Consider the following 16,585-nt stretch of genomic DNA (forward strand, 5'->3'; position numbering starts at 1 on the left):
TTGATAGACCAATCTGGAAACTTCCATTCACTAAAGGAGTTTACTTCTTGGAAGATGCCCCTGACCTTTCACCCAGACCTAAAACACAACCCTCTCGCTATGAGTCAACTATAATTGTCCTACTATCTCATAAGTAATTCCCTGTGCATCTTTCTATTCAGTGCCTGGATTGTACAAATAAAAAGTTGCACGCTTAGTCAAACGACACCTTCACACTTTCCCTTGGATCATGCTTTATTCAACAATTCTTTAATAGAAATGCTGCCCATGTTTTAATGAATCAGTGTAATCTAGAGGTCACAACTGTTAGAATTTATTTTAGATATCTACATAAATGCGCAGAGACACATGGAATCATTTAAATTTCACAAAAACATCCTGATGGTTTACGTCAATGATGGTAACAAGTGAATTGCTCACATAACAAAACAATGATAGATTTACATATTTATGCAACAGCAGAAGGCTGAAGAGAAAAAATGCTTCAAATCTCTATCTTCATTTTAGTGGGATCCTTGTTAGGCAGAGTCAGTTTCTTGATAAAGCCATGGAAGTTATGACACATGGAAATAGACTATGTTCTATAAAGGCAGCCAGATGGATGAATTTTACAATATTGCTGAAAAAGCAAAACAGGCCTGAAAGGGACATTGTGCAGGTCATTATTTGCTCATACAGTTTATGGACCTACTGCATCCTTGACACAGGAAACTAGGGGCACATGCCTGTTCAAAGTAGTGCAGTCACTAGGATCATTCAATAATATTAAACGCTTCATTGTTCATCAGAAACGCATCTCAAAATCAAGCCTATAAATGCATGACAAAGTAAGGTGGCGAAGACAAATACATTTACTACTTCTATTTCATGAAAAAATAAGACTGTATATATCATTTCAAAGGCACAAGTACGGGAACTGATAAGGCACACCGCAAATAGTAAAGATGATGTAGGCTAATACAGTCAGTCATTACCTGGGAATGCAATTCATGTTAATTACTAGCCACTGATCGTTTTCAGTAATACCAGTGAGGTTCCATTCATTATATATCTGATAGTATACTAAAGGAATGATAAAACAGTTGTTCTGAAGTTACCCCTACACAATTCTGCTTTATCACAAGGATATAAAAGTAAAAATAGTTGATTAGGTAAACGGGAATCAAGGGCATTTTTACTACAAACAACTAATCCTCACAGCTGCGTTAGCCTTCCCAGACTAAGGTACCATACTCTTGATTCCATTTTGTATGAGATACAAACGAACAGTACCTGTTTTCTACTCATGATTCGTGTTTTAGTTCTACAGAGGACCTGTGGTGTCTTCAAACAACCGTTCATAGAGAAATCCCTTCAATCCTCTGGGGTGTCCTCAGCATACACTGATCTTGTAATTCACACAAGACACTAATGAGTGAGGTTACAAGATGATAAAGGGGACTAGAAAGTAAAGGCTAATTGGTTTATGTAATTCCATTCACACCAAAGCCATTCCAGTCACAGAGAGGAACCAACACATTACAACTTAAAAGGTGAGCAAAATAAAGTAAATGAGTACAAGAAATACATAACCTTCAAGTAAATATTAACAAAGATTCAGAAAATGATTTGTAAACGTGTGATTCTAAATGTGCAATTGCTGCATGGCGTCCTCCGCTCTTAAGAGAATCAGTGTCTGTGTTTTCTGCCATTGGTCATGCAAGTTACTGGAAAGTTGCTTTGGACAAGCATGATCAGCCATGCTAGAAGTGCCTGTCAAGATGACCCTCTGCCTCAATGTACCATACTCCTCCGTCATTCAGAAATGCATGTATCGCTTTAAAAGGCATCGAGTTCTTCTCAATTACACCCTTGTTGCTGAAGAAGGGCGGCTGCTGTTGACAAGGTTTCTTTTGTACATCTCATTGTGGTTCATCATTTTGTGTTTATTTAGATTCCTTTGTTTCCTGTTCTGCTGACAGGGAAGAGAACCTAAGAGCTACTAGTACCATTCCATCCAAAAAGACATGGTGCAAGAGATGAAGCAGCTGAAAAGATTAAAGGTTTGAGTACCACAAGCAGTCCGGGCGAGACTACCAGTCAGATACTTATTTTGCACTGCCCACGCTGAGCTTTTTCATTTTTCCATTAGTCTGTACTGTCTTGAAATTTCACAGCTGTGCGAGATGTCACCAAAATACACAAATGTTTGGGAAACCTGACCATTAAAAATATATTTTAGTACAACATGTAAAAGAATTAAGAAAGAGAGGAACCATGGCGATAAAGACCAGATACTGTTAACAGGAAAGCACATGTGCATAACTGAAACAGGCGACAACAAGCCAGTATGATAATCTTGGAATGTAAGTCTTTCCACTCTTAGCCCCCTGCACCCAGAGAAAAAAGGGACAGGGTACGGTTTTCTATATTGCACACTAAAGTTTCCATGGCCCTGTCAGGATCCAAAAAGCATAGGGTGACCTATTGTTAACCTTTTAGAGATGGGAGGAGTGCGGCACAACAGGGATACACCTATAGTAACACACAAGAGCTGGGAGTTGAACACAGGGACCTGCAGCAATGACCAACGCTCTAGCCAATGTACAAGACACGTTCCAAACGACTGTCACAACAGCATGATGATACATTGTCTTGTGTTCTCTGTGGACACAGGCTGGATGCCATCTTGAAATAAGACTTGGGGAACAGTTCTTGGAAAAATCATATTTAAAGTTTATAAAGGGCTAGCAGGGATCCAGAGGACCTTGCTCTGCTCTTGGTCAACACTTGTTATTATTTGAGTGCAAATGCTTTGAAGGGCTCCTCCTTGGACAATACCTGCACAAACAACACAAAGGAAGAGAGTCAACTTTTTACATTACATTTTTTATTAAATAAAAATCACAAAATATATAGCGATGAAATACAACTACTAAAACATATACAGGTACCCTAAATCCACTGTTTTGTAGAAGCAACTCTTGCTTTCTTTTGATTTCCTTTCTGAATTTGTTTTTAACTTTCAAGTTTAATGCGTTTTTGTTTTGAAAAGAAACCTTCATTCAACTAGAACATAATGCTGCAAGAGATAGGAGACATCTTCCATCAACTCAACTAATCAACCAATGCCTCTCCGACCACAAGCTCCTCGAAGGCACCCAGTCTGGATTCAGGCCCAAACACAGTGAAGAAACAGAACTCATTTCCACCACAGGCGACAACTGCATGATCCTTGACGCACAAGTTACTACTTGTGTAATGATATATCTGTAAGAGACATTAGTTAGTGATGGATTCCTTACCTTAGGATGTCCCGAGGCACCAGACTGGATCCGGAAAGTTTTTGTCAGCAGTACCCCTGAGCGTCAGAAGGTGGCGTCGTGCGGCTCCGCGTCCGTCGCTGGCGTCGTATGCGCTGAGATGACGTCACGGAGACTCCTTAAGCACCACCCATGCACGCTGACGTCAATTCTGTACACAACATACGAGTTACTTACCTTCGGTAACGATGTATCTGGTAGAGACGATTCTAGCCGCAGATTCCTTCACGTAGAATTATCCCCAGGCGTGAGACTGGATCCGAAAACATTTTGCCACAGCATCCCTGCGCGCCGGGGGCGGGCAGACATCACGCGACTCCGCCCAGGTGTCGTCCGCGTACGTGACGTCAGTGAGGTCACATAAGACCCGCCCCGGCGCGCCCACCACAGTTTTCTTCGGAGAACTTTTCCACACCACAACACGGAACCACCAGATAAACTGTGGGAGCATGGAAACAGTGTGCGAAGAGCAGAAAAATTGGAAAGAAACGGCGACTAACAACACCACCAGGGTAGTGCCAACACTGCAGACCCCAAGGGGAGGGAAATAAAGAGGAACAAGCAGAAACCTGCGCAGCCAGCCTGCCCGCACATAGACAACCTCCCAACCATGTTTCCCTCGAAGGGAAGAACAGGCATAAAAGTCATGGCACACGTAGGAAGCCCACCCCCCTCATCCTGAGAAAGGAGTGGGACCATTCCCAAGACAGACAGGGACAACAAACCTCCAAGCCACCCCAACCTATAGGGCAACCACCCACAAGGACAAGGGCAAGACATGGCCAGAGGACCCTCAAACCAGAGGATGGCGATGGAAGGAAGGGAGGGGAGGGAGGACAAGGATAGAAGCAATCCCCCCCCAAACCTGGAGTAGCCAGAGCAGCAGGGCACTGGCGCACCGAAACCCCATCCTCCAAAGAACCATGGGAGGAATGAACCGCCCCCAGACGGAGCCACCCGTCAACAACAAGGAAGGCACTCACAGGAGACATAGCCCCCCCCCCCCACCGGGAGGCGAGTACCGAAGACCAATCCAAGGGTCCTCGCAGAATAGGAGAGGAAGGGCAGGCTGTGAAGGAGTCTGCGGCTAGAATCGTCTCTACCAGATACATCGTTACCGAAGGTAAGTAACGCGTACATCTGATAGAGACTACTAGCCGAAGATTCCCTCACGTAGAATAGATACCCTAGCAATACCCCCTGGGAAGGAGGGTCTGCGAAAGGACCCCACCAGACAAAGCTGAACAGAAGGCCCCACAGGGGACCAGATCTGTGGACCAGGTAGAACCTCGCCCCTGCCAGGCCAAGGGAACCCCCAGAAGCAGAACCCCACCGACCCCAAGGGGACGTAGGAGGGAAAGAAGGCTGAAGAGGCTCGTACACTCACAGCAGAGGAACCAAGGGCAAGGACGGAGAGGCCGAAGTACCCCACTCCCCCACAAGGCAACATAGCTTCCGCTGAATGCCAAGACAGGAAGACGGAAGAAGAAGAAGCCTAGAGGGTCCATGGAAACCAAGGAGAAAAAGGTGAGCCCATTCCAGATGGAGAGCAGCCTGCCTGCCAGAACAATGCTGGCACTCAAGGCCAGAAGCAAGAAGAACAGCCTGAGGCCCCAGGAAGGCCAAGTAGGCAACGCCTGGCAAAGGGAGAACACAGGGACATTCCAGACCGCAGAACGAGAGCAGGGAGATGAGGAAAGGCCCGGGCCACCACCAAGAGTGGCCGCACACACGACCTCAGGAAGCTAAAGCAACCTACGTAAACACCATGGAGAACAGGTACCCGAAGGCGACCCGAACCCTCCAGCAGAGCACAAGCCATAAGACAGCTACCATAACCCCACATAGGGCACGTGAAGTCCCAATATATGGGAACCCTCTTTGGAAGAACTTCCGCAGCAGAGGAAGAAACAAAAGAACCACGGGGAAAAAAGCACCCCGCTACAGGCTTGACAGCAGCCCGAGCAAAGCAGAAGGCCCAATCTCAGGGCCAAGTCTACGCAACAACTCCTGCAGAAATCACACACAACAACAAAAGGGCCGTCCAGCAGCCAACAATACCATAGTCCCAAGGAAGGATGTAAACGGACAGAAAAACATACTCCACAACCATACCAGCCGGCCTAAGAAGGCCCAGAAGCAACCCTAACTCAGAAGTCCCTGAGGAGGGGACGGAGGAGGAGGAGGAGGACAGAGCCCTGCCAAGAGCCTCTGGATGGCAGAGTCGGCCGGGGCATGAAACAACAGACTGCCATCAAATGGGAGATCAATGAGCCTCTCCTGAATATTTTCGGGGAAGACGCCATCCCGAAGCCAAGCATGGCGATGGAAAGCGACTGAGGAAGCCCAGCGCCTCAAAGACGTCCAGAGCAGAGCGGTGAATAAACGCCGCAAGCTCCCGGCCATCCAATGCATGGTGCCGCAAATCCAACTGAGGAGACTCCTGGGGCAATACAGACCCCAGAGACTCAGCCGAGTTCCACAATCAGGAGGAGGCCCTAGCCAGCACACACAAGGTGTTAAGGGCCCGCAGGGCCGCACCGGTCGAGGTGAAAATGTTGCGTACCTAAGTGTTCAGCCAGCAGACCTCTCTGGACGGCGGAGCCAACAGGGGTGACAGGGAGGGAAAAGCAGTCCACAGAAGGGGGCTGGCGGCTGAGGGGTGAATGGACAGGCACGCCGGGTCACGCGGCATCGGAAGGTGCCGATGCAGAAGATGCGGAGGCACCGGGTCCCCGGAGGTAGCATGCCTCCAAGCCCCCGTCAAGGCAGAAAGGAGCGAACCTTCAAAGGGAAGCAAGATTTCCCTCCCACCAGAGCCCTGGTGGAGGACCTCCAACAGATGGTCCGCCGGAAGGTGAGTCACCGGGTCACCCATGCGTAGGATGCCCACAGCCGTGGACACCGCGTGAGCTTAGGCCGCACCGATATCCGTAGGGCCCCGCAGTGGAGAAAGCAGCTCCTCTGTGGGCGACGGCTGCAAACTAAGGCGGCCGTCCCCGAGGCCAAGCGGGGCGGGCAAGGGCCAGACCTGGAAGTCAGGAGGAGCCGAAGAATGAGGGACCTGCCGCTCTTCCGACGAACACCCGTGCCTCAGGAAGGGCAGGGAGCCACCCTTCGACGCCGGTGAAAAGGACACTACACGGCAACCAGTCTCCGGGAAGGACGATACCAATATGCAGCCTGCCTCCGGAGAAGTAGGAGCATCCTTAGACGAATCCGCGGTACGACTCCTGCGCGGAGCCGTAGAGTCCGCTGCTTGAGGCAGGACACCGGCGCCATCCGGCGTTGCTGGGCAAGGGACCTCCAAGTCACCCCGCACCGGAGAGGGGAACCGGAGTGGCGCTGGAGCCGCACCGGCCCCACAGCGGCGCTGGCCCAACCCCTGCCGAGGCAACCACCTGCGTGGAGGAACGGATGGGCCCAAAGCCCTCCGCCGGCCGTGGCCCAGAAGGAGGCAGAGGTCGCCCGGCAACCCCTGAGGCGGCACCAGGGAAGATACAACCTCCGACTCGCCCTCCAACGAGGCAGCCGTCTGTGAGGCAGTACGAGAGGGGCCCGGAGAGGGACGAGGGGGTCCGCCCTCGACCCGGAGCGGGACGAGAAGAGTCCACCGACCCCTGTGGCTCCGCACGGTCCAGCTACTGGTGGCGCCGTAGCGGCGTCACCTCGGCCTTAGACAGAACCACCCCGCCAAGGGACCGAGAGGGGCTCGGGGATGCGACCCAAGCCCCGGCGACATCCCGCGACACCACAGGGACCCCCACGGGGGTTTGCAGCGAGGCAGAGACGCCGTGGCCTGAAGGATGGGCCCCAGAGGAGCCGCACTCCAACAGCACCACATCCTCCAAGCCTGGATCCAACCCAGTCAGCGCCGGGTCCGGAGCCGCCGGCGCCGCCGCGGAGGGCCCTGTGCAAGGCGAGGGATCCGCCGACGCCCCAGTAGGGGAAGGAGGAGGAGACGCTAGTGAAGTCTCCATCTGGACTTTCGATGCCCCAACACCTGGAAACAGTAGATAGGACGACACGCGGGGCCGCATCACCCGCGGAGAGTCCACGCCCCCAGTAGGCCGGAAACCAGCCCCCAGGGACGAACTGCGATACTTACCCACCGGGCAGCGACGCTCACATGACATCGGAGAAAGGCGAGGACGACGACTACGGCCGGACCTGAAGCCGTCCGCCGAAGCAGACCGAGGGGAGGACGTCGACCTGGAGAGAAGCGCTGAGAGAAGTTTCATTCGGCGCTCCCGCTGCGATTTCGGCTTCAACTTTTGGCACGCCGCACAATCTGAGGTGCCGTGATCCTCCCCCAAACACCACATGGAAATGAGGTGAGGGTCCGTCGCCGACATAAGACGCCCACAAAACGTGCAAGTTTTAAAGCCCGAAGGCATTCGCACACTGTTCCACCAAAAAATAATGGAAGAAAGGGGGCCTTAAACAGGCCCGCTGCAAGGAACAGATCAGTGTTGCACGAGGAAAAGGAAAAAACTGACGTGGGCGTGCCGGGGCGGGTCTTATGTAACCTCGCTGACGTCACGTACGCGGACGACACCTGGGCGGAGTCGCGTGATGTCGCCCCGCCCCGCCCCGCAGGGATGCTGTGGCAAAAAGTTTCCAGGTCCAGTGTCACGCCTGGGGATAATTCTACGTGAAGGAATCTGCGGCTAGTAGTCTCTATCAGATTTTCCGCACCAGGAATGCAGAGCCATGCAAGAAACTGACCACTGGAGCCATGAAACTAGGGACCTGAAAGGGATGACCTTAACCCTAGAAATCAGTTCGCAGAACGGGGAGGATGGGTGGGGCGGTAAGGAATCGATCACTAACTAATGTCTCTTACAGATATATAATTACACAAGAAGTAACTTGTGCATCTGAAAGAGACACGTTAGTGATAGATTCCTTACCTTAGAATAGATACCCCAGCAATACCAACCCCGGTGGTGGGTCTGCTAACAAGATTACACCAGAAAGTCACAGAGGACAGAACGGCAAAAGAAGCAGTCTCTCCGGACTTTACTGTCAAGGCAATATTGCTTGGTAAACGTGTGCAGCGAGGCCCATATAGCTGCCTGACAAATGTCCTGCAAGGGAACGCCGCGTCCCAAGGCAGTAGAGGCTGCCGTTGCCCTGGTAGAATGGGCACACAGCCCCACAGGAGGCTCCTTCTTAGCCATCGATACACATGCTTTGATGCCCAGAACGACCCACCAAGAGATGGTTTGTTTGTGCACGGCCCAACCTTTTTTGGTGCCCATGTAGCCAACAAAAAGCTGGTCATCCACCCGGAACTGTTGTGTGCGCTTCAGTTAGAAAGAGAGCGCACGTTTTGGGTCCAGACGGTGGAGCCTCTCTTCCTCTTTTGAAGATTACGGAGGCGGAAAGAAGGTGGGCAAAGTGATGGTCTACCCGATGTGGAAGGGCGTGACAACCTTTGGCAAATAAGAAGGACGAGTCCTTAAAACCACCTTGTCCGGATGAACAGAAAGAAAAGGAGGTTTAGAAGAAAGAGCCTGGAGCTCACTCACTCTTCTGGCAGAGGTGATAGCTACCAGGAAAGCCGTCTTGAGAGTGAGAAGACGTAAGGGACAGTTATGAAGGGGCTCAAAGGGAGCGCACATCAGATATGTCAAGACAAGATTTAAGTCCCATTGCGGCATTATGAAAGGCACGGGAGGAAACATGTGTGTAATGCCTTTGAGGAAGCGATTAACAACTGGGGACTTAAAAAGAGAAGGCTGATCTGGAAGCCGTAGAAAGGCGGAGATGGCCGAAAATAACCTTTGATAGTGCCCAGAGCAGAGCCTTGCTCTGCCAAAGAGAGAAGGAACAGAAGGATCTCGGAAAGAGGGGCAGACAGGGGGTCCACAGCCTTTGCTGTGCACCATGCCACAAATTTGTTCCACATGCAGGCGTATACCGTTTTAGTGGAGGGACGCCTGGCTGCCAGAATGACATCAAAGACTTTGAGAGGAAGGTCAAAAGCTGTCAACTGTCGCCGCTCAATCTCCACGCATGGAGGTGGAGGCTGGACAGGTTCGGGTGGAGGACAGTCCCCTGCTGCTGCGACAGAAGATCCTCCCGAAGAGGCAGTCAGGGGATTGATCGCCATGCTGAGTAGCTCGGGATACCAGTATCTTAGTGCCCAATCCGGAGCCACAAGGATGACCCGGGCTCGGTAGCGCAGAATCTTCTTCAGCACTCTGGGCAGAAGTGGTTTAGGCGGAAAGGCGTTCAACAGACTGCAGCTCCACTTGTGACAAAAAGCGTCGCCGAGCGAGTGCCGCCTTGGAAATTCCAACGCGCAGAACTGATGACATTGCGCGTTCTCTTCGGTGGCCAATAAATCTAACCAAGGCTCTCCCCACTGCAGAAAGAGACCTTGAGCCAAGTCCGAGTTCAGACGCCATTCATGATCCATCATGCACCGGCGGCTGAGTTCGTCCGCCCTGGCGTTCAGAGAACCTGCCAGGTGTTGAGCCACCAAGGTAATGCCTTGATGTTCCAGCCATGTCCAGACGCGACGAGCCTTCTGACATAGGGTCCATGACCCCACCCGCCCTGTTTGTTGCAGCACCACATGGCAATGGTGTTGTCCGTGAACACCTGCACTACACTTCCCCGGTCAGAGGGAAGGAATGCTTTCAGTGCAAGCCGGATCGGCCGAAGCTCCAAAAGGTTGATAAGGAGCCGGGACTCCGCCGGAGACCAGAGGTCTCTGATCTGCGCCTCTCCTAATTGGCCGCCCCATCCCAGGAGAGACGCATCCGTCACCACTGTATGCTCCAGTTGGGGAAGGGAGAGGGATCTGCCCTTAACCCAATCGCGATTCGTGAGCCACCACTGCAATTGTCGTGCAGTGCCCTCTGAGATCTGGACGTGATCGGGCAGGTTGCCCTGATGCTGTGCCCACTGGAACTTCAGGTCCCACTGCAGAGCCCGCATATGCCATCTGGCATGTTGCACTAGCAGGATGCAGGAGGCCATTAGGCCCAGGAGCCGGAGGGTCAACCTGACCGAAACCCGGGATAGAGGCTGAAAGGTCGGAATCATAGCCTGAATATCCCTGACTCGCTGCTCGGGAGAATAAACCCGAAACTGCTTCGAATCCAGAACCGCTCCGATGAAGAGGAGCTTCCGAGAGAGAATCAAGTGCGACTTCGGCACGTTGATGGAGAACCCCAGCAAATGCAGGAGGTCGGCCGTAGTCTGGAGGTGGGAGACGACTGCCTGGGGCGAGCCTGCCTTCAACAACCAGTCGTCGAGATAGGGGAAGACTGAAACCCCTGATCTGCGCAGATGAGCAGCGATCACCACCATCACTTTCGCAAACACCCGAGGGGCGCTGGTAAGGCCGAAGGGGAGCACGGTAAACTGAAAATGCTCGCGGCCTACCGTGAACCGCAGGTAACGCCGGTGGGCCGGCAGGACGGGGATGTGGAAATATGCGTCCTGCAAGTCCAACGCTACCATCCAGTCTCCAGGGTAGAGGGCAGACAAGACCTGAGCTAGCATCACCATCTTGAACTTCTCCTTCCGGAGGAAGGGGTTGATGTTCCTGAGGTCCAAGATAGGACGCAGGCCCTTGTCCTTCTTGGGGACCGGAAAGTAGTGGGAATAACAACCACTACCTACTTCTGGCCCAGAAACGCGCTCGATGACCCCCTTCGCCAAGAGGGCCGAAACATCCTGCTGAAGAAGCGCCAGATGGTCCCCCGACATGTGGTGGTACTGAGGTGGCATGGCTGGAGGGGTAGTCTCGAAGGGGAGGGAGTAGCCCCTTTGGACTCTTTGCAGCACCCACTTGTCCAAGGGGATGTTGCGCCAGTGTGGGAGATGAGGGTGAATCCTGCTGCCCACTGGCGTCTGATGGGCCTGAAAGGACGGACTAGGAAGGCTTGGAAGCGGATGCTGCGGGGGTGGATGTGGACTGACCCGCCCGCTGGCCCCCAGAACCGCCTTGGCGGTTCCCACATCCTCAGCCGCGCTAAGGTTGTTATTGCGCGGGCCTGTGGCTCTGAAAGGAAGGTGTTGGGGCACCCCTTCCGTGGCTGCGAAAGGCAGAAGGCGGAGGAGGCTGAGTGGCCGACAGGCCCAAGAACCTGGCCGTAGCCCGTGAGTCCTTAAAGCGCTCCAAAGCACTATCTGCCTTATGGCAAAAAGGTGAATGCCATCAAAGGGCATGTCCATCAGAGTGTTCTCGGCATCCCCGAGAAGCCAGTTGTCCTCAGCCAGGCGTGGCGCCAAAGCGCCACCGTCGTGGAAAACGCCCTACCCAGCGAGTCGGCAGTGTCGAGCCCACAACGAATGGTGAACTTAGCTGTGTCTCTCCCAGTGGCTATAGCTTGGGAAAGGACTGTCCGGGCCTCCTCCGGACATTGGGGCAGCACCTGCGCAACCGTATCCCACACAGAGTGGAAATAACGGCCCAAGAGGCATGCGGTGTTCACCGACCACAGCCCTAAGCTGGCAGATGAAAACAGAAAACAGCTTCTTGCCAAGCTGCTCCAGCTTCTTGGATTACCTATCCCGAGGTGCGGAAGGGAATGCGCGCTGAGAAGCAGGGGCTTCGACAACCAAGCTCTCAGGAGTAGGGTGTTGGGAGAGGAAGAGGGGGTCACCTGGAGCCGGGCAATGGCGTCGGCCACGTTCGTGTCCACAGGAGCCCGTGTTGGGCCTGGACCAAGTGCCCAAAAGAACGTCCGAAAGCGCGTCATTAAAAGGCAGCAAGGACTCCGAAGAGGTTGCCGCCGGCTGAAGCACTTCTGTCAGGAGGTTAGTCCTGACGGCCACTGTAGGGAGTTCGAGGCGGAGGGCCTCGGTCGCCCTAGGCAACACCACTGCGTAACTTGCTCCCTCCTCCATAGCCACAGAAGGAGGACACAGCATGCCAAGGTCAGGTGAGATGTCGAGACTGCTGGCATCCCCCAAATCCTCTGCCCAGTCCGGATCGTAGTCACACTCTTGAGTGAGAGAGTCCTCAGACCCCTCCCAGTACTCCCCTTCCCCTGAAGTCTGTGAAACAGGCTGAAGATAAGGAGGACGGACGTAGGGTAGAAAGGCCCCATCGGCGTTGGAATCGGCATCGAACGACGCCGATCCGGCATCGCGTCCTGCTCAGGGCTGAAACCGGGGTCGACGTCAGCAGTAGCACCGGATGAGGTCGGAGGTGGTGCCGGCGGAAGGGTCGACACCGGTGGAGGTGTTATGAGGTCAACAGGTGTCACCTGGGATCCGAGCACCGGATCCAGGGAGGTCCTGCGGCGCCGGGGCCGAAGCCACCGGTGACGGAAGGGCAGGGCCCCCAGTCGGGCCCATAGGGCACGAAGGCACAGCGGCGGCAGGGCCAGACAGCCCAAAGAGTCGAGCCATGGCAGCAAGAAACTCTTGTACATGAGCAAGTGTCGTCGACGAACCCGGAAAAGGTGGGTAGGCCGGTGGCAACGTCGCAGGCTCTGCCGGAGCCGTGGGGGTGGCACCACCCGCACCCTCAGCTGCGTGACAGGCGAGGGGAAGTCGAAGAGCGACGACGCTTCTTCGACTTCTTTTTGGAATGCTTCGACTTACCTGACCCCGAGTGCGAAGGCTTAGATCCAGACGAACGATGATGACGGCTCCGTGACCGGTCCCTCGACCTCCCACGGGACTGGGACCTTGAGCGGCGCGGATCCGCCTGCTGGACTTCCAGCAACTTTCGGGATTGCTCCAGTCTTCTGCGCCCTGGCCCGGCAGTCGGGGCACGACTTGGGAGTCGTGGTCGCGCCCCAGGCAGTAGAGACACATGCGGTGCTGGTCCATCACCGACATCATGCGGTGACAGTCCCCACAGTTCTTAAAACCAGGCATCCCTACGACACCAGGAGGAGTCCATTGACTCAAAAGAAATGAGGTAAAAGGCCTCGAAAAAACTCAGTGAAAAAGTGACTGGGGGTACTTGCTCTTCCCGGATCTGTGCTTGCTGGCACGGAAAAAGAAGGAACTGACATCAGCGTGCGTGGGCGGCTGGCAGAAGCAGACTAGAAAAGTTTTGCGGTGGAGGAGGGGATTGTGGCTTGGCTCAACTTCTGGCAGCCCAACCCTCAGGGTGAACCGCATCCACTGCTCCGCAGAGGTTGCTGGACGTGGGGGACTCTGGCTGGAGTAGGGTTTGTGCAGTTGAAATCCCCTTCCATAGCCACGAAAGGAGTGAAAAGCAGAGACAGGCTGGGATGTTGTGGCAAGGTCTAAGGACTTGGCCGTAGCCCACGCGCTACATCTGCTTTGTCTCCAAAGAGACGGGAGCCATCAAAGGGCATGTCCATTAGATTAGCCTGGACATCCCGCGAAAATCCAGACATCCTCAGCCAGGCGTGGCGCCGTAAGGCCACTGTTGAGGAAATCGCTCTGCCTAGCGAGTCTGTCATGTCCACGCCACAGCGGATGGCGAACTTCGCTGCATCTCTCCCATCTGAAAAGGCTTGGGAGAGTAGAATCTGGTCCTCCTCCGAGACTCTGGGAAGCACCAGCGCAACTGTATCCCATATTGAATGGGAATAACAGCCCAAAAGGCATGCGGTGTTCACCGACTGCAATGCTAGACTGAAGGAAGAGAATATTTTCTTTGTGAAGCTTTCCAGTCTGTTGGATTCCCTGTCCAGAGGTGCAGAAGGGAACGCACCACGAGAAGTGGAAGTTTGGACCACCAAGCTTTGTGGGGTACGCGCTGAGGAAAGCTGGGTCGCCCGGTGCAGGGCAATGGCGGCAGGCAATCGTTCTGTTTACAGGAGCACCTGTGCTGGGCTTGGAGCAGGTGCCCAGAAGAACGTCCGGCAAGGCCTCTTAGAAAAGCAGCAAGGGTTCCAAGGTGGAGAGACCAGGTTGCAGGACCTCTGTCAAGACGTTAGTCTTGATTGCCACCATTGGAAGCTGCAGGACCAGGTACTCCGCAGCCCTATGCACCACCATTGCAAATGACGCTCCCTCCTCCGTAGCCAGGTTAGTGGGAAACAGCATGACAGAATCTGGGGAGGTGTCCAGGCCGCTGGCATCACCCAGTTCCTCATACCCACCATACCAGTCCGGATGTTGAAGTTGCGGTATTTCCAAGGGATCCTGCTGCCCCCTCCCAATCCTCATCATCCATTTCTAACCCTTCAGAATTTGGCAGGTTGAATGACATGGAACCGCATGGCTCAGTCGGCGCCGGTCTCAGCGTTGGTGGACTCCCAATCAGCTCCGTGTTGTCCGCAATGATGATGTGGGAGGCAATGCCAGTGGGCACTGGCAACACAGAGAACCTCTGCATCAGACATGGTGCCGAGTAAGGTCACTGAGGTATGACCAGTGCCGGTCCGGACTCGGGAACGAGTCCAGTAAAAGGCTGTGGCGCCGGAGGCACAAAACAAACTGGGTCTCCTTCACCTGAACCTGCAGGTCCGAGTGCGCACCGGCAGAGTCAGGCCACCTAAATATGGCGCACATAGCGGATCTGATTTACCTGTACATTAGGGGAAATTATGCTTGAGGCTAGGTGCCATAAAATTGTTTTAGTTGGGCGGGGGTTGATCAACGGAATGAAGTCAAAGCACGCTTCGGCTTCTAGTGGGCATTTGTTGCCTGATAGAGCTAGGGCACCATTTAAACTTCTGGAGCTGCCTGTTATTCGGTTGGATCTGAATGCCCCTTCTACCACACGGAAACTGGTTCAGGTCTTAATGAACACCATGAGGTACTGCAAAAAGCAGAGCAGTATAGAGTTGCGGTTCTGTGCCAAGAGACACTGCATCTGTGAAAATTGCTGGAACTTTGAAGAGCTCCTTGATGGCAAATCATTTGGTGGGCTCTCTGAAAGCCAGGGCAGAGAAGCTCAGAATGCATCAGCTGATAGACCAAGAATGGAATCTATTCCAGAGATGGCCATAGGCATTATGGCCTGGTGGGGCATGATGTGGTTGGATCTTTACCGCACCACTGAGAACGATCTGTGCCAAGAGTTTCCATCAGGAGATTACCTGGGAAACACATTTGCCTGCAGTGAAATGTAGGCCTTCTGTACACCACCCCACCTCTGCCTCTCCTGCTTCACGTTCTGAAGATCATGACAGACTGGGCTGAGATGATCCCGACAGCTCTGGAATGGACCAGGAGTGTATCACTCCAATTTGTTGAGCCAAGCACTTGACCCTGGATTCCACTATCTCACGTGGAACACCTATCTCAGAAACAGGGCAGGGCCCTTCACGTGAATCTCTACAACCTAACCTTCATATGTAGTTTGAGAAATACCAACCAAGCGGATCTGATTTACCTGTACATTAGGGGAAATTATGCTTGAGGCTAGGTGCCAATCAACCAAATCTGTCCATTTCTGTTGCTGGGCAAAGTTTGTAGCCTGTTACGAAATTTACCCTTGGCAGGTCTGATGTTTTCTTATTTGTTCCATCGCTGGCCCAGCAAGGCTTTGCAGTGAGCACTGATAAACGTTATTTGCTGGCCCTTAAGACCTTTCTACGTTTGACTGATCAATCTTTACCACTCAAATTGCCAGCTGAGATGCGTTTTTTGAAGGCTCTCAAGTTTTTCTATGCACTCTTCATTGTGCTTTAATGAAGCTTTAGTTTAGTTCTTACCTTACTAAGAGGCAGGTCCTTTGAGCCATGCACAATTATTCCCTGAGATTACTAACTGACAAGACCATATTTCTAATCGCAATTACTTCTGCATGCCACGTTACTAAGCTACAGATACTGTGTCAATGCAACCAGCATAACCACCTTTTTTCCAGATAAAATGAGAATGTAAACTTGCACTTCCTCTTTGCCGACAAGTGGTATCATAGTTTCATGTAGGTCAGTCCTTCGCTCTCCCTGTCTCATTCATATTGGAGGAGCAGAGGCTTCACCGACAAGACTAAAAAGGAGCTTGTAGGTCTTACACCGAACACACAAAAGAGCAGATGGTGAATGATAGGAGTTTTATCAGCTCCGTGGTGATAAGGGGAAGGCGGCCCAGAAACGCACCTTGTCTAGGTAGATCATCCTGTGTATAAAAACATGATAGCCATGACCAAGTGGGAGACTCTTGAGGGCATTCAGAACCATCACAGAGCCAAGGCCACCTCAAGGGCATTGGTGGGCATGTTCTGGTGTTGGACATTTGTTAGGCTGCTACATGGTTGTCTGTACACACCTTTACCAGGCATTAGTGTCTCAACAATCTAGTCTGCCAGCAGGGCCATTTTGCCCACTCAGTACTGGACTTCTAGGAGTACATACAATCCACATACCCTCTACCTTTTG

General features: G+C 52.9%; 1 protein-coding gene across 4 annotated transcripts in view; it reads right to left on the reverse strand.

Moving 5' to 3' along the window:
• Window positions 1–216: 216 nt before the first annotated feature.
• The window catches only part of DLG5 (discs large MAGUK scaffold protein 5), a 1,132,805-nt gene continuing 1,116,436 nt past the window's right edge, over window positions 217–16,585 (reverse strand). For all 4 annotated transcript variants that reach the window (XM_085608570.1, XM_085608569.1, XM_085608568.1 and 1 more), the window contains one exon: window positions 217–2,820. In XM_085608570.1, the coding sequence (XP_085464696.1) occupies window positions 2,717–2,820 (104 nt within the window). In that variant the 3' untranslated portion in view covers window positions 217–2,716. The remainder of the gene's footprint in view (window positions 2,821–16,585) is intronic.

Source organism: Triturus cristatus, chromosome 1_2 (genome assembly GCF_964204655.1).
Source record: "Triturus cristatus chromosome 1_2, aTriCri1.1, whole genome shotgun sequence".
Taxonomy (NCBI): Eukaryota; Metazoa; Chordata; class Amphibia; order Caudata; family Salamandridae; genus Triturus; species Triturus cristatus.